Here is a 16,073-nt window from a genome sequence, read left to right as displayed (position 1 = left end):
GGCAGTGAGGGCTGGCGGTGTCCTCCCCCAGCCGCCCTGTCGCAGCACGTGCAGCACATTTGGAATCCATGCAGCCCACCAGCTGGGGGTGGGTATGCAGAGTGGCCTCCATGATGCCCGTCTACCTGTAGCTTGTTTCCTTATTGTAGATTTTTCACAGAAGTACTTTCTCAGAAAGTATTGAAAGTATAAAGCTTTTTTTGAGCCATGCCAGGACACAGGCTCCCCTGGCTTAAGGAGAGGAAATGCTCAGTTTAGGGCCCCTGCAAGGTCGCTGCCTGGAAGGGAAGTGCTGTCTTCAGGTTCTGGAAAGTTGGTTTCCCCGTGGACTCTGGGGGCAGCTTGTGAACTTTTCATGACTCTGAACGAATGTCACCTGCCTGCTGGCCCCTCCTCAGGGAAGCCAGGTTGGATTTTCTCCCTGTTTTCTCTCCTGGTTTCTCAGATCAGGTACGGTGTGGTGGGCCAGGCTCTGGTGACACTGTCATGGCTTACAGCAGTGCTTCATGTCCACCGTCCTCACCTCTGGTCTTTGGAACCCTGTAGACTCTCAGAAATTATCAAGGACCCATAGAGGTTTTGTGTATGTGGGTTTCATCTATTGATATTTACCACATTAGAAATTAAAATGAAAAATTTAAAAATATTTAACTAATTAGAAAATAACAAACCCATTACTTATTAACATAACATTTTAGGGGCCAGCCCCGTGGCTTAGCGGTTAAGTGCGCGCCCTCCGCTGCTGGCAGCCCGAGTTCGGATCCCAGGCACGCACCGACGCACCACTTCTCTGGCCCTGCTGAGGCCGCGTCCCACATACAGCAACTAGAAGGATGTGCAGCTATGACATACAACTATCTACTGGGGCTTTGGGGAGAAAAAGGGGAAAAAAAAGGAGGAGGATTGGCAATAGATGTTAGCTCAGGGCTGGTCTTCCTCACACACACACACACACAAAATTTAAATGAAAAACTGCTATATTTTCCAAAACAAAAAAAATTAGTGAATCTTTAGATCACAAGACAACAGATACAGAAGTTGTGGTGTTTTCATAATCCGAATATTATACAGGGGCTCAAATGAAGGGGCTAGAGCTACATGTATCAACATGAATAAATCTTAAAAACATGTTCAATAAAAAAATACTTTTCATTTTTATAGTTTTTATAAAAAGCTTAAAAACAAATTTTACGTGTGCATAGATGGCAAATCATCAAGCAGGCCTGGAGGTGGCGGCACCACTCAGGACGACCTTGCCTGTGGAGGGGGCGTGGCCAGCACAGCGCTCCGAGTCCACCGGTGCTCTTGCTCACTTCTGAGCTCTGTCCAAGCTCGGTGAACTGAGCAGCGGAGGCATCCTCTTACATTCCTGGCACAGCTGCTCTGGCTTCAGGGGGAACAGCTGCCCTCGCTGTTCTGACTGCGCACATCAACCTCTGCAGACTTCACACACAGACAGGGAAGCGGGGGCGGGGGGGGGGGTCGTGGGCAGCCAATCAGCGCTCTTATCAGGAGAGGTCTGGGGGACCCCCAGGCCAGGGAGGAGGGCGGGGGGCAGTCATCTCAGCACTGTTATCAGGAGGGGTCTGGGGGATCCCCGGCGACCAGGGAGGATGAGGGGGGCAGTCATCTCAGCACTGTTATCAGGAGGAGCCTGGGGGCGCCCGAGCGGGACCACCATCTAAGCCCCCGCGCTGTGCGCCCCGTGCGACTACGCTGTCCGGCGGGCGCCGCGGCCCACGCACCGTGTCCCGGGCTGTGGTCGGTCCCTTTCCCGCCCCAACCCAGGGACGCGCAGCCGACCCTCCCCAGCGCGGGCGTCCTGAGACACCCCTCCCGTCTCGGTGACTGTTTCCCCTACGTGTCGGGACCTGGCGTCTCGCACTGACAGGGAACCTGAGGGACCCTGCCTCGCGCCCCGCAGGTGTCCCCGCCCGGCCCCGCTGTCCCGCGCTGTCCGGGGGCCAAACGCCCGCCGCCCGGCCCGCGCCCGCCCGCCGTTGCCGGCCCCGCCGCCAGGGGCCGCCGCCGCGCCCCTATGACACAGCAACAATAGGGGCCGCTCTGGCCCGCGCGCCCGCGCGCGCTTCCGCCGGAACAGAGCCGCCGGCGCGGGGGCGGGCGCGGCGGGCGATGGACGGGCGCTCTCGCCAATCGCTCGCCAGCCAGCGCCGGACCCGCGCCTGGCGAGGCCCAATCGGCGGCGAGAGCGGCTGACGGGGCGGGGCGAGCGGGGCTTCCGGCGGGGCCCGGCAGGCGCCGAGGAGGAAGAGCGAGCCCGGACGGCGCCTCTCGGCCGAGTCTCGGCGCGGGCCAGGTGCGCGGGCCGCCGGGGGCGGGGACGGCCACGGGGGGCGCCGGGGGCGGGGCCTGCGCCGTCGGCGGCCCGCGAGCCGGGGCCCCGGTCCGCGGAGCCGGGGGCTGAGGGGCCGGGGAGCCGGGGGTCGTGGCGGGGCGGGGGCCCTCGGGGGACCGGGGCCGTGCGCGGGGCACTCGGGCAGCCCCGGCCCCTCGGCCCAGCGCGAAGCCGAGGGCGCTGGGCTGTAAGGCCTGCGAGGCGGGGGACCGGCTCACCCCGCGCATAGGGTCTTTGGGGTGGTCGGAGGCGCCGCGTTTCCCCCAGGGCTCAGTTTTTCTTTTTCGAGGGGGCAAACCTGCCGGGCTGCAGCGGAGCCGGCCTGTGTCCGACAGAAGCTGGGTGTCAGGCCCAAGTCGTGCCTCCCGTCTGATGCGTTAGCCGTGTCTGCGCCCAGCTCAAGTTTTTATCCTTTGGAGCCCCAGACTGAAAACCAGTTAGGAGTACAGAAGGTGGTGCTGACGAGGGTTCCCAGCCGTAGGCAGTGATGCTGCTTGGATGCAGAGGTTAATTTCGCCCTTGAAGAAACTTGAGCAGAAGCTGCCGAAGGGCCCCGGCGCCTGGCCGCACTGGCGCGGGTGCTGTCAGGCTCTGCGGCCTGACCCGAGCAGTGTTTGCAGCGGGCCCTGGGCGGCTTCCGCGGGCTCCGCTCCTCCCAGCGTCGTCGTGGCCTGGAGGTTGAGGGAGAGGAGCCTTCACTCGGTCCTGCCAGCCCAACGTCTGAGGAGGGAGTTAGGGCTCCACCATACTGACTGGTCTGCGTGCTGGTCCCTCTTTCAGGATGACGACTTCAGGCGCTCTGTTTCCAAGCCTGGTGCCAGGCTCCCGTGGGTCCTCCAACAAGTATTTGGTGGAGTTTCGGGCAGGAAAAATGTCATTAAAAGGAACTACCGTCACCCCAGATAAGCGGAAAGGGCTCGTGTACATTCAGCAGACGGATGACTCCCTCATTCACTTCTGCTGGAAAGACAGGACATCTGGGAACGTGGAAGATGTAAGTGTCTGCGCGGCTGAGCCTCATCTCGAGGACGCCAGCCTGGTCAGCGAGACAGTACGATTTTACAGAAGGACGTGTAGCTGCCAGCACTGCACTCTGGGGGACAGTAGCTGCTTTACCACTTGGAGTGCATTGGTGGCATATGTGGGAATATTGGTTTGGTGCCCTCATCAGCTGTTTTGCTGTGCTTATGGGTCTTCCTGGACTTCACAGTTATACAGATTGCTCGTGTCACTGTATATATACTTTACACTTTGAAGATTAGGTGTCTAGAATCGGAGAAGCCACGTACAAATCCTGACCTTTATCACAGCCCTCCAGAAAGCTTTATCTAGCGGTCATTTTATTTAGTGTTCTTTGTTCCTCCGACTAAATTGTTTTTTGTTAGTTTTGAGAGCAGGTCAGAGTTGACTTTTTAACTCATCTTGGAATGTTGTTCCCAAAACATCTCAATTAAAAATCCTTCAAGAGCTGAAAGCCCCCCTTCCTTGTTGAGCACCGAGCCCCTCTCCTGGCCCTCATGCTCTTCATGGAGTGCCTCTGACCCTGGCTTATCTGTCCTGTGGAGAGCCTGTTGGGGAGGGGCTTGGTGGCTTGTTGGTCTGTGTCCTCTCCACCCACACCCACACCCCCCCCCCCACGCACACTCTGACACAGGGTCCAGCATGTGTCCTGGGAGGTTCTGGGGCTGCTAATGATGTGTACTTATGTGAAGCTGACCGTGTTCTCTTCTCTGGCTCTCTGTAGGATCTCATTATCTTCCCTGACGACTGTGAGTTCAAGCGTGTGCCGCAGTGCCCCAGTGGGAGGGTCTACGTGCTCAAGTTTAAGGCAGGGTCCAAACGGCTCTTCTTCTGGATGCAGGTGTGCAGAGAGTTTTTTTGCGTTTTTCTTTTCTCGCTGTCATAGAATTAAGTTTAGGAACTTGCTCGATGGATGGTAGAACTCGCTTTCACAGACCTGCTGGTGCTGACAGACACGCTTGCTGTGGAACCCAGGATTCCAGGGTGTTGCCTTTCGGTGGGGCCGTTGGAGGAGGGGCCTCTTCCAGAGGCCATGCACTTGCTGCTGGGCTCTGGGGGCCCTTTCAAGGTATGGAATTTCCTGGCAGACAGACAGGAGTGATTTCCAGGCTGGGCCCATCTTGATGCATTGACGGGCACATGGCCTTTGGTTTGCTTGTCTCCCAGTGCCCCTCAAGGGTCATGAGGACCCCGGAGCAGAAGCAAGGATGACCATGTGTAGTGCCCCTGTTGTGTTTTTACGGAAGTGGAGTGTCGTCTCCAAGGTCTTCTGAGCTCTGCCTTTGCCCCCAGTGGTGTGCTTGGGGGTCTCTGGGTGTTGGCGCACCAGGGCTTCCTCGTACCCACCGTGCAGATGGCGCCTGCGGGGCCCACAGTGTAGACGGCACCCTTCGACTTGAGCAGCCGCCACTCCTCCCCCCTTTTGCCAGTGGCCTCTTTTCCGTCTGCTCCGTCACAGGCGGTGTTGTAAAGAATGACCTTGTGCCAACGCTCTGTCCTGTGCATATGAGCGTAGCCGTATGTTCAAATCCAGGCGTGGACGTACTCCTGCAGTGGTGTGCGTGCATTTGCAGTTTTGACAGATGTCGCTGGGTTCGCTCCCCAGAGGTTGAACCTGCTGCTGACCCCCATCACTTTCTAGAGCAGGGCAGGGAGGGCTCTCCTCTTTGGGGCTGGATGGTCTGGGTTGCAGCTGCTTGCCTCTGCCAAGTGCTGTGAAAGTGGCGTGGACGATGAGTGAGTGACTGGGCGCGGCTGTGTTCCGGGACTTGATTTGCCAACACAGATGGGGGCTGTGGTTTGCCAGCCGCTGGCGTAGAGCTTGTTTCTACATGGTTTTACCAAGAAATGTCAGACTTGCACCACGCACTACCCTTTCTGTTCTTCCCCATTTGCTCTGGCGGCTCTCCTCCCCTCTGCCCTGAGGGTGGGGACTGTGCGTCTTATCCCCCTGGCATCCTGCAGGCCCACAGCACATGCTCAGTGACTGTTGGATGAATGAGTCGTGGGTACCTTGTCTCGGGGTTCTAGGGGCGCTTACAGGGTGACGCTGCCAGGTGACCTCCACACCCAGGTGCTCGTTGTCTGGTGCCTGCAATGTGCTTTCTCAAGTTCCCCAATAACCCCAAAGGGCCATGGGCCAGGGCTGGTCCATGGGCAGCGATGTGATAAAAGAGTTATTTCATTGCGTTACGTGTGTTGAAGGAAGGATTCGGGGTTTTAGACTGTCGTGTAAAGAAGCGGGTTCTGGAGGATCGCAGGCCCTGTGCACACTGAGTGCCCTTAGTGCTTTCGTCTCCCCGTCTGTAATGTGGGCATTGTCACATGTCAGACTTCTGTCCTGTCGACCCTGCTGGGTCCTCTCCCGGGTGCTGTGTGACTGTGCACAGGCGACTTCACCTGTCTGAGCCTCAGGTCCCTCGTCTGTAAGCCGGGACAGCAGCGGGCGGGTGCTCAGCTGCGGCTGTTGTCATATCCTCCCCTGCAGGAGCCCAAGACGGACCAGGATGAGGAGCATTGCCGGAAAGTCAACGAGTATCTGAACAACCCCCCGATGCCCGGAGCACTGGGGGCGAGCGGGAGTGGAGGCCATGAGCTCTCTGCACTGGGCGGTAATGGTCACCTTCCAGGATGTGCTGTGTGGTCGGAGGAGGTTTTAAGGATTGGGACCCCTGGTGGTGCAGGCTGGTTGTTCTTAAGTAGAAATAGAAAATTCCAAGCCTTACCATGTCCGAGTCACTCCCCACTCCCATCTTCACCTGATAGAACAGTGTCTGAGCTCCACCCTGTTGGGCCATTTCAGGTGACATTGACTGTACAATTCAGAGGCAGGTGAGTTGGGAGCCAGCCCCTCCGGGGCCATCGCAGTGGGGATGTCAGGGTGCTTGCTCTTTCTCAGCTGGAAGCCCCGGCAGCGCGGGCCCTTCCAAGAGCACCTTCCCACGGTGCTGTGGGTCTTGGTCCAGGCCGCAGGTGGACCCCACATCTGAGCCCCTTCTGTCTTCCAGGTGAGGGCGGCCTGCAGAGCCTGCTGGGGAACATGAGCCACAGCCAGCTCATGCAGCTCATCGGACCCGCCGGCCTCGGAGGACTAGGTAATGCCCCCGTTGGCCCTGGAGCCTCAGGTATAAGTCAGACAGCCCTCAGCTGTGTTTCCTTCAAGCTTCTACCTGGTTCTGTCTGAGCGACGTCTGTGAATGTGTGTTCTCTGTGCCTGCCTCCCTGGGGAACGGACTGTTTCTCTTATGGTTTGAGCTGAGAGCGGGGTGGGCGAGGCGTTCCAGGACCCCCAGGGAGGACCCAGCTCCATACTTGGGGGGAGCACGGCTGGCTGAAGAGCGAGGCCTGGGAACATGCGCTCAGGGCTCCTGCCTAGGGCCCCCTAGTCTCCCTTTGATCGGCCTACCCACTGCCACCTCCTCTCGGGCTCTAGTGGGTGTTTCTCGGACACGGGAAACGGTAGCTGGATTGTACTGGATTTGGACCGCGTGTTCCCTTGAAGCTAAGTGCACCACTGGCGTAACGGGGTGGAGTAGAAGTGACCTGACTTAACGGAATAAGCTTCCAAAACACTGCGACCTGAGCAGTTGCTCCTCTGTAGCCCCCCCGGCCTGCTGTGGTCACCACCTTCCCCTGCTTGTCCCTTGGCCTTAGTGCAGGACGTTTCTGCGCCTTTGGCAGGGGGAGGTGGGCTCTCCAGGTGGGCGTGATGCCTGAGCTCTTGTCTCCTTGCTCCTGGTAGGTGGGCTGGGAGCCCTGACCGGGCCGGGCCTAGCCAGCTTACTGGGCAGTGGAGGGCCTCCGGCGAGCAGCTCTTCATCCAGGTGAGCCTCCCACCCTGCCCCCACTGCACCCTCAGGCACCACCAAGGGCCCCCTTCTTCAAGGAGCCTGGATGTAGGAGGTGCAGGGCCAAAGAGGCACCCAGGGAGGGTCGCTTTCACGGTCTAGACTTTTCCCGGATTCCTGGCAGTGCCGGGACCTTGGGGGCAGGACTGTTGTGTCGTGGGTGCCTGGCCGCTCCAGTGCTGTCTCCTCTTCCCAGCTCCCGGAGCCAGTCAGCAGCGGTCACGCCATCTTCCACCGCCTCTTCCGCTCGTGCCACCCCAGCCCCTTCTGCTCCGGCAGCTGCCTCGGCGACCAGCCCAAGCCCCGCTCCTAGTTCAGGTAATGGAACCAGCACAGCAGCCAGCCCAACCCAGCCCATCCAGCTGAGCGATCTCCAGAGCATTCTAGCCACTATGAACGTGCCGGCCGGGCCAGGAGGCGGCCAGCAAGGTAACATGTGCTCCTGGGCTCCAGGCGGGGGGTAAAGATGCCTGCTGCCCCTGCCCACTCACTCTCTGGCTTTCCAAGGTGTGGGGCTGAGCATGTCCCCGGGCTGAGCTGCTGCTCTGCACGTGCGTCACCTCTGCCCCCTTGCCACACCACACTCAGCAGTTTCACACGTAGAGCCTTCGCTGTCCTCTCACATGGCATTTGGGCCGGCCTCAAGCCGCTGATGGCCATGTGCTTGTGCCCTAGTTGACCTGGCCAGCGTGCTGACACCTGAGATCATGGCACCTATCCTCGCCAACGCAGACGTCCAGGAGCGCCTGCTGCCCTACCTGCCCTCTGGGGAGTCGCTGCCGCAGACTGCAGAGGAGATCCAGAACACGCTGACCTCGCCCCAGTTCCAGCAGGTAGATGCTGGCCCAGTGCCCCTGCTCTGCGCTCGTTGGTGCTCTGCCTGCCTTCAGCACAGCCCCCCGTCACTGAGCGCCCTGCACCTCAGCTGGCCCAAACGGCTCCCCCTCAGAGCCTCCACCAAGCACGTGCTCAGGGGGTCTGGCTTTTCCTTTCAGGCTCTGGGCATGTTCAGTGCGGCCTTGGCCTCGGGGCAGCTGGGCCCCCTCATGTGCCAGTTTGGCCTGCCTGCGGAGGCCGTGGAGGCCGCCAACAAGGGCGGTAAGTACCTGCTCCTCCTTGCAGGCAGAGTTCATTTTCTCCTCGTAATTAAAAGAAAAAGCCTCTCTCTGTTTGTAAAGCCCAGGCTGGCTGTCCCTGCCACAGTGTCTCAGTGGCCCTGGGCCTCGGTCTGATTGTCATCTCCCCTGCCCTCTGGTCAGCAGTCCTGGGCCAGCGTCTCGAAAGCTTGTCTCATGCCTTTTTTAAATGCGTTTTAGATGTGGAAGCATTTGCCAAAGCTATGCAGAACAGTGCCAGATCCGAGCAGAAGGAGGGCGACGGGGAGGACAAGAAGGACGAGGAGGAAGACATGAGCTTAGATTAAATTATTTGGTGTCTTTTAAGGGGGCAGGCTTCTTGGTTGTGCGGTTTCAGTAGTGGCGTTTGTGATCTGTCGCGCACCCTCACCTCTGTTCCAACTTGCTGAGAAATAAAAGGCTTTTCTTCTATCTGCTGACTCTGGTTTTCCTTATGGGTCCAGGACCAGGTGCCACGGCCCCATCCCCTTTTTGGCTGGACGGGAGCTGCCCCTCTGAGGGACAGTCTGGGTGAGGTGATGTACCGGGAAGGGTGTTCCCCACTCAGGTGCTCCACTCTGCCTGGGCCTCCGTATCCGGTTCTAGACCCGTCTCAACTGCTTTACTCGTTTCAAATTTAAAGTCAACACTCAGTTAAACAGAAGTTACTTTTTAATTTTTGTTTTAAGCAGCAGGGACCAGTGATTTACAGAGCTCTCATGCTATTAAAAATTTATGGAGGGGAAAATCTCATATTAAGCTGAAAGATAAAAAGTATAAAAACCCCATTTTACCCGTTCATTTAAAAAGTCAGACATAACTTAAACCATTTCCAGAAATAAGATTTATAACCTGCAGAATCTAGAGCCTAGATAAATATACACAAACTTCATCTATGAAACGGGCTGAGGGCAGTGTCCTCAGCAAGCTGTGTGGAGGGGCCTGGGGTTCTGAGAGGCAGGACCCTGCCTGCCCGTGGGCTCCAGGCCTGGGGGTCCTGCACGGCTGCTGGAGCCTGTGGCTGGGGTCCTAGAGAGGCAGCTGTGCTACGTGGCTGGGCAGCCGCTGGCCCCCACTGCCCCCTGGACACCGGCAGAGCGAGGCAGAGTGACGGGAGCCCGGTTTACCACCAGGTTCCTCATGCAGCCACGGTAGGCTGGAAGCCGAGGGCGCAGCCTGGTGGGGGGCCCAGCCTGTGCGTCTGTGGGCTCTGGGGGTGCAGGGGAAGATGGAGGGAAGACGGGTTGGAGCAGAGACCAATGTCCCACTGCCCCCCCACAAAGCTTCAAACTCCCCAGCTGTCTCAGGAGGGTGCAAAGAGAGTGGGGTGACCCCAGTGCCTGGTCCCTGAGGGGCAGCTTCCCCTTGCATCCCCAGGCAAAGGCCACACTCACCTGGCAGGCCCCCAAGGTGCAGAGGCGCCAGGGTGTCAGCCAGGGTGAGCAGCGCAGGGCCCAGGGTGTGGTTGCTCTGCGTGTCCACTTCCAGCTGGAGCACATTCCCACCTTTGGTCACTGTGGGGCACAGGCTGCTTGTGGCTGGGCTGGGAGGGGCCCCTCTTGCCAGCCGTGGGGCCAGGGGCTGTTTGCCATGTTGCTTTGGCCTCTATCAAGTTCCTCTGCCTGGGGGTCCACAGCTGCCCCCTCCTGAGTCCCTCCCAGGCTCTCTGCTCTGCAGAAGGGGGCGCTCAGGAGTGTCTCTGGCCATGGGAAAGGGGGCACAGCTCACCTGCCAGTCGGTGCCACTGCCCATCACACAGTGCCGCAGGGGGTGTCACCAACGTGGAGAACTCGCCTGCACCATCATCCGCCCGCAGCAGGACCTGGGGTGGGGCCGGTCAGGAGGGTCCTGCCAATTGGAACCCCGCTCTGTGGCTGCGGCCCCCACCCAGCTTACCTGCTTCTCCAACACCTGCAGCTGCAGGTAGGGGGGCACCTGGATCTGGCCCAGGTGGAAGACAAGGCCGCCGGCTGTGTGGGGCCGCACCTCCAGCTCCAGACCCACGTCCGCCAATGTGGCCCCCAGGGTGTCTGCGGGAAAGGGCCGTGAAGGGAGGAAGGCCGAAGGGAGGAAGGCCCGGCCCCAGGCTCCTCCCTCTCTGGGTGTCACTCCCTCCTCCCCTGGCCTGGGGCACCTGCGGGAGTGGGGCCACCAGCACCTGACAGACCTAAAGTGACGACTCCCCCACTTCCTGCAAAGAACAGGCCCCTCTCCAGGGGGCCTGAGAAGCATGGCATGACCCCCACCATCCGCGTGGGGGCCCCCAGGGGCCGCCCGTCCAACTTCAGTCTCTTCACACAACCGCTGAACCTGGAGCTGCTAACGGCTACCTGTGGGGGACAGATGGGTGGGCATGGGATCAGACCGAGGGGGCGGTGAGGAGGGCGGACAGCGTCCAGCTGGGCAGGGGGCTGGAGATGGGGTTGGGGAGGCCAGGGCAAGGTGGTTCTCACTGGGAGTCTGGGGCTGCGGCCACTGGGAGGGAGGCCCCCCACAAAAAGAGTGTGGGGCCGGGGGCCCTCTGTGCCCTGGTACTGCTGGCTGGGCCCCTCCTGGCTCCGGGCACGGACGCCGTCCATCACCAGCTGAATCCGAGTCTTCTGCCATCGCACAGACACCTAGAGGTGCAAAGAGGCACGTCAGGATGGGAGCTCCGGGGCCCTGCCCGTGTCTTCTCTTCAGCCCCTCACCGTGTGCCATCGGCCAGCCCGTGAACGCCGGCGGCTCTGGACACGGAGCCGGGGCCCAGGGCCCTCCGTCTGAGCAACGAAGTGTCCGTGGCTCAGGAAGAGAGCCAGGGAGGGGCTGCTGGCTGTCAGGGGCACAGCGAAGAGCAGGAGCCCTCGGGGGGTGCGAGGGCGGACAAGCATCCAGAGGTGGGACCTGGAAGCGGAGCAGAGGTGTCAGCTGGGCACACCCTCCACAGCCACCCCACCTGGCCCGGCCTTACCAGTCCCCGGTGGCTGCTGGGATGTGTGCGAACTCCAGATAACTGGACAGGGGCCCCCCAAACTGGTAGGCATCTTGGATGGTCCTGAGGGGCCTGGGTAGTGTGCAGGCAGGGTCCTGGGTGGGCTGCCGGCTGCGGCGGGAGGCCTGGGGGGTCGGATGGGGATGCAGGGGTGCTTGGGGGCTGCCTTCTGCCCACCCCAGCTCCGCCCACACACCATCCCTCGGGCGCCCCACCTTGCGAGCCGCTGCAGCCCGCAGTCCTTGTGGTGCCTGCCTCCAGGTCTGGGTGCCAGGGACTGGGGCACAGCCTGAGCTCACGCTGACGCCACCCATGTTCTCCTGTAGGTCAAATACGCGCTGCGGCCCCACGAGCCTACAGAGGGCCCGCGGTGGGCAGTCAGCAGCTGGACACACGGCAGTGGGTCAGTGCCAGCCACCACCCCCCAACACCTGCCCCCGCTCACCGCCTCACAAAAACGTTGCTGATGCAGCCACTGAAGTTTCGGATGGTGTCAGACTCTGGCAAGCCCCCCAGGAGGAGCCGAGGGGGCCCCTCAGGCTGGGGCTGGGGCTGGGGCAGCAGCCCCTGGTGGGGCTTCATTTGCTGAAGCTGGTCGTCCACATAGAGCCAGACCCTGGCGAGGAGAGCACTGTTTCCTCCACCTGCCCTCACCCATCTGCTGCAGGTTGCCCCCAAGGCCCCCAGCTCTGCTGCAACCCCCACCCCTGGAGATGACAGTGAGAGGCCAGGCGGGCCAGACTCACCCTGTGGTGTTGCTGTAGAAAGCTACATAATGGGGGGCACCGTCCGCAAAGCCCCCTTGAGTTTTCACCTCGGTCCTCATAAGCCGGAGTGTCACGTGACCCTGCTGCAGGGACACCTCGCACAGCCCATCCTGGGGACAGTGGCCAGGTCAGTGGGCCAGGCCAGGGGCCCAGACTCACTCCCTCCAGCCACCTGAGACCCCAAATCACTGTAGGAGGTCAGGGAGCGGGCAGGTGGTCAGACTAGGGGAGGGAGGGACCAGAGATTAGACACGGGGAGGGACTGGAGGTCACATACGGGACGGGATCGTCAGGAGGCCAGACACGGGGAGGGATGGACCGGAGGTCAGACACAGGGAGGGATGGTCCAGAGGTCAGACACGGGGAGGGCTGGTCAGGAGGTCAGACACTGGGAGGGTGGGATGGTCAGGAGGTCAAACATGGGGGGGATGGACCGGAGGTCAGACACGGGGAGGGACGGTCAGGAGGTCGGACACGGGGAGGGATGGTCAGGAGGTCAGACGCGGGGAGGGTGGGATGGTCAGGAGGTCAAACATGGGGAGGGATGGACTGGAGGTCAGACACGGGGAGGGATGGTCAGGAGGTCAGACACGGGGAGGGATGGTCAGGTCAGACACAGGAAGGGATGGTCAGGAGGTCACACACGGGGAGGGATGGTCAGGAGGTCAGACACGGGGAGGGATGGTCAGGAGGTCAGAGGGGATGGACAGGCAGGTACTCGAGGTGGCGCAGACGCACCGGGGACGCTCGATGGTAGAGCAGACCACTGTCTCTGGTGCTGCGGAAGCCAAAGCCAGAGTAGACGTCACCCGTGAGGGGCGTGACATCAGGGAGCGCCAGGGGCAGGAAGCCGTGGCCGTGGAAAGTCATGGCCCGTTCCACCTGCAGGGAGGGCAACCGTGAGGACCCCGCGCCGGCCTGGAGGGGGTGCTGTGGGCCGGGGGTTGCTCACCAGCAGGTCAGCGGTGCAGCCGGAGCTGACGCCCGTCGTGTTCAGCCTCTTGAGATCCACGTACTTGCCCAGAGCCTTGATGCCCTTGATGCAGCCACGAATGGAGCCTCCGGAGGGGAAGAGCTGCCGCAGGCTGCAGGGGACGAGCGTCAGGGGGCCGCCGCCTCCGAGCTCCTCGCCCAACCCCAGCCTGGTGTGCTCACCTTGGGGGCAGCTGGTCGGGCGGCACACCCCCCAGGTAGTAGGCATCGGCCAGCTCCAGCATGTTCTCCTGCTCCACACTGAACACGGTGGCCCTCTCCACGCGCACCAGCACACGCTTGCGGATGCCCCCCAGCAGGAACACCTGGATCTGGATGGCACCAGCGCGGGGGCTTCAGGGCGAGCCATGTCCCCCGCCAGCCCTCTCCGCCCCCGAGACCCTCCCCAACCCTGGCCTTACTGCCTTGCTGGCCGCAGTCAGGGGTGGTGGGGGCTGCAGCGGGACGGCCTCCTTCAGGCCCGCACCCAAGTCATAGAGAAGCAGGAGGCTGCCTTCCCTCACAGCCAGACACAGGAACTGGTCCTAGGGGCGAGGGCAGGGTCAGCACGGGCTGGGGTGGGGGTGCGGACGGGTAGGCGGCTGGGGGTGGGGTGGGCGTGCCTGGTGCTGCAGGAAGAAGATGATCCCGCTGGAGGACACGAGCCGCAGCTCCTGGTCAAAGCGTTTGGTGTGGCTGATCTGAGTCTCCACGCTGATGCGGGCGAAGCCAGAACCGTCCAGGTAGGAGCCGTCCGTGAGCCACGGGTCCCCAGTTGACTTGGAGCTGCCAGTCAGAGGTCGTGGGGTCAGCTGAGGGCGGGCCGAGCTGGGGAGAGGGTCGGTCCCCAGGATGCACGTACCGGGCACAGGGCTTATCCGCAGCCGTGTCCAGCTGGAAGGTCTTCTCGAAGTTGTAGAGACTGAGCACCTCCTCGTTGAGTGTGTCCATCTCAATGCAGCCCCGGTAGCCAGGGAAGCGCAGGGGTGCGGGGGGCTGTAGGCACAGCACAGTCAGGGCACCTCCCCACCCAGCACAGACCCAAGGGGAGGAACTCAGATTGCAGTGGGACGGACTGAACCCAGACACCACGCAGGACTTGCTGGGACAAGAGGGCAGGGCAGCTGCTGCCCAGGCCAGGCCAGGCTCACCGTGAAGTTGCTGGGATAGCCCCCCACGTAGAAGACAAAGTCGTCAGGCTGCAGGCTGAGCAGCCCCTCAGCCCCAGGGGCCACCGTGTCACCCTTGGTCTCATGGATCATCTGCTTCTCCACCGTGACGGACATGTGGCCAAACTGGAGGGTCCTGAGGGCAGAGGCGAGGGGGTGAGGAGTGGACATGTGGGCACATCGGCTGGTGGGGGGAGTGCACGGGGGGCCAGGCCTCTCACCTGTCGATGCTGATGGCTGCGAACTGCTCCCCAATGTCCTCATCGATGCTGAGGGCCGCAGGGCCGGCCCCCCCGAGGCGGTACACCCAGTGCACCCTCTGGTTACGCAGAGCCACACCCATGTAGTCGCCAGCGGCCTGCGGTGGTGGGACACTCAGCAGGACAAGGACCCAGCATGGCCCGCCCCTCCAACCGGGTGCCCGCTCCTCCCACCCCACCGAGCCCGCGCGGTACCTGGCGACTGCCCATGTACAGCACAAAGTGGTCCCCAGCGGCCTGGCCGGGGCCTGGCTCCGGGCTCTGTAAGTAGAACTTGAGGGCGGTGTAGGCGGCGAGGTCTGAGAGGTCCCGAGGGGCACGCAGCTGCACCCCCGAGCGTCCGTTGAACTTCATGGACACTTTGACCTGTGCGGGGTGCCCAGCCCATCAGCGTCCACTGCCTGGTCTCCCAGACACCCACCTTCCCTTGGCACTTGCACCCACCTTGCTGGCGGCTCCTCGGGCCTGGGCAATGAGCTCCCGCACACGGCCGATGCTGGCAGACAGGGCTAGGCTGGCGTTGTGCGCCCTGCGGTTTTCCAGGAGGCTCAGCTTGGCCAGGAGCTGGGGCAACGTCTTCTCCAGGGTGGACACTGCAGGGAGGGAATGGAGGGGAGGAGATGGCCCCGAGAGCCTTGCCTTCCCTGCCCCCGGCCCACCCGCTGTCCGGGGCGCTGCACTCCAGGGCCCACCTGAGCGGCCTGCATCGAGCACCGCCTGGCCCAGGTCCTGGCCCTGCAGGCCTCCGTACTGGCCCTGCCACTGCTCCAGGGTTTCCTGCATCTCCTGTAGCCGGGACTGCACGCGGGCCGCCGTGTCCTGGGCTTCAAAGGCCACAGCCTTGGCGTGGGAGATCTTCTGGCTCGTCTCGTCTGTGGCGGGCAGTGCGCAGGCTTGGAGAGGGGCAGGCGAGGACCACCCTGGCCTCACCTCCCACTGGGGAGCCCACAAGTCCCCCCCCGCCAGAGCCAGCAACAGGGATGCCCCCCTACCCCCACAGTTGTTATGAGAACCTCAGAGCAGTGGACACCCACCCTCTGTCCCCTGCCGATGGCTCCTCCTGTGCCAGCCTCTTGGGCCAGAACCTGGTGACCCTGACACCTCCCCCTGTCAGCTCAGCCCCGTGTCCCCACAGCCACCCACCCCAGGCCACCATCTCTCCCAGGGCCCCATGTCCAGGCTGGGAGGTTCTACTCTCAAGGGGTCAGGCAGCCACAGGGACCCCTCCAAATCTGGCTGAGACGCCTCACTCCTCCCCTCCCCCCAGGCCCTCCAGGGCTCCCCGCTCCCCGAGCCGTCCCCCTGGGCCCTCGGCTCCACCCACACCGGCTCCTTGCTTCCACCTTCACCTCTGTGCTTGCCCACCAACTGTACCTGCCCCTGGACGCCCCAATGTCCCCGAGCTCTGGGGGTGAGATGTCCCCACCACACGCTCCCATGCTCGCCCCTGGTTCTTTCTCTCCAAAGCACTTCCTGTCCCTTCCAGCTTTCACTTACTACTCGGGGCTATTTTGTTTGGTGTCTGTCTCCCAACCAAAGGCAGGTCCCCAGGGCCGGGGCTGTGCACTATGGAGCTCCCTCAGCCACCCTGGCCA

General features: G+C 61.8%; 2 protein-coding genes across 6 annotated transcripts in view; one reads left to right on the top strand and one right to left on the bottom strand.

The window, feature by feature from the left end:
• The first annotated feature begins 2,177 nt into the window (after positions 1 to 2,177).
• Positions 2,178 to 8,771, top strand: ADRM1 (ADRM1 26S proteasome ubiquitin receptor). 3 transcript variants are annotated; one of them, XM_087445029.1, is made up of 10 exons: positions 2,178 to 2,317; positions 3,137 to 3,350; positions 4,101 to 4,217; positions 5,865 to 5,988; positions 6,385 to 6,471; positions 7,119 to 7,200; positions 7,421 to 7,653; positions 7,900 to 8,057; positions 8,220 to 8,322; positions 8,541 to 8,771. In XM_087445029.1, the coding sequence occupies exons 2-10, from the start codon at positions 3,138 to 3,140 to the stop codon at positions 8,645 to 8,647; spliced, it is 1,224 nt and encodes a 407-aa protein (XP_087301155.1). In that variant the 5' UTR covers positions 2,178 to 2,317; position 3,137; the 3' UTR covers positions 8,648 to 8,771. The 3 variants fall into 3 exon arrangements, with proteins under 3 accessions (XP_087301155.1, XP_014642777.2, XP_087301154.1); XM_014787291.2 differs by lacking the exon at positions 2,178 to 2,317 and adding an exon at positions 2,546 to 2,862 and having other exon boundaries at positions 7,421 to 7,542; XM_087445028.1 differs by lacking the exon at positions 2,178 to 2,317 and adding an exon at positions 2,547 to 2,862.
• A 222-nt stretch (positions 8,772 to 8,993) lies between these two features.
• LAMA5 (laminin subunit alpha 5) overlaps positions 8,994 to 16,073 on the bottom strand; it is a 59,249-nt gene continuing 52,169 nt past the window's right edge. For 2 of the 3 annotated variants that reach the window (XM_087445020.1, XM_087445021.1), the window contains 22 exons: positions 15,171 to 15,350; positions 14,923 to 15,071; positions 14,674 to 14,844; positions 14,440 to 14,576; positions 14,201 to 14,354; positions 13,912 to 14,045; positions 13,673 to 13,835; positions 13,472 to 13,594; positions 13,233 to 13,381; positions 13,030 to 13,162; positions 12,816 to 12,959; positions 12,057 to 12,187; positions 11,756 to 11,926; positions 11,526 to 11,664; positions 11,290 to 11,435; positions 11,030 to 11,222; positions 10,793 to 10,957; positions 10,498 to 10,669; positions 10,236 to 10,369; positions 10,068 to 10,161; positions 9,734 to 9,853; positions 8,994 to 9,549 (listed from right to left, as the gene is read on the bottom strand). In XM_087445020.1, coding sequence (XP_087301146.1) covers positions 9,386 to 9,549; positions 9,734 to 9,853; positions 10,068 to 10,161; positions 10,236 to 10,369; positions 10,498 to 10,669; positions 10,793 to 10,957; positions 11,030 to 11,222; positions 11,290 to 11,435; positions 11,526 to 11,664; positions 11,756 to 11,926; positions 12,057 to 12,187; positions 12,816 to 12,959; positions 13,030 to 13,162; positions 13,233 to 13,381; positions 13,472 to 13,594; positions 13,673 to 13,835; positions 13,912 to 14,045; positions 14,201 to 14,354; positions 14,440 to 14,576; positions 14,674 to 14,844; positions 14,923 to 15,071; positions 15,171 to 15,350 — 3,266 coding nt within the window. In that variant the 3' untranslated portion in view covers positions 8,994 to 9,385. The remainder of the gene's footprint in view (positions 9,550 to 9,733; positions 9,854 to 10,067; positions 10,162 to 10,235; positions 10,370 to 10,497; positions 10,670 to 10,792; positions 10,958 to 11,029; positions 11,223 to 11,289; positions 11,436 to 11,525; positions 11,665 to 11,755; positions 11,927 to 12,056; positions 12,188 to 12,815; positions 12,960 to 13,029; positions 13,163 to 13,232; positions 13,382 to 13,471; positions 13,595 to 13,672; positions 13,836 to 13,911; positions 14,046 to 14,200; positions 14,355 to 14,439; positions 14,577 to 14,673; positions 14,845 to 14,922; positions 15,072 to 15,170; positions 15,351 to 16,073) is intronic. The other variant, XM_004430521.3, reaches the window with a different exon arrangement.

This window comes from Ceratotherium simum, chromosome 21 (genome assembly GCF_057802395.1).
Source record: "Ceratotherium simum simum isolate JZ-2026a chromosome 21, ASM5780239v1, whole genome shotgun sequence".
NCBI classification, from domain to species: Eukaryota; Metazoa; Chordata; class Mammalia; order Perissodactyla; family Rhinocerotidae; genus Ceratotherium; species Ceratotherium simum.
Note: the sequence above shows the minus strand (reverse complement) of the source record. Positions and strands in the feature narration are given on the sequence as shown.

What these genes read in the sequence shown, in the direction of transcription:
- ADRM1 (XM_087445028.1), top strand. An exon ending in GGCTCTTCTTCTGGATGCAG is followed by an intron (nt 4,218 to 5,864) that starts GTGTGCAGAGAG and finishes CCTCCCCTGCAG; the next exon opens with GAGCCCAAGACGGACCAGGA. An exon ending in GGAGGCCGCCAACAAGGGCG is followed by an intron (nt 8,323 to 8,540) that starts GTAAGTACCTGC and finishes AATGCGTTTTAG; the next exon opens with ATGTGGAAGCATTTGCCAAA.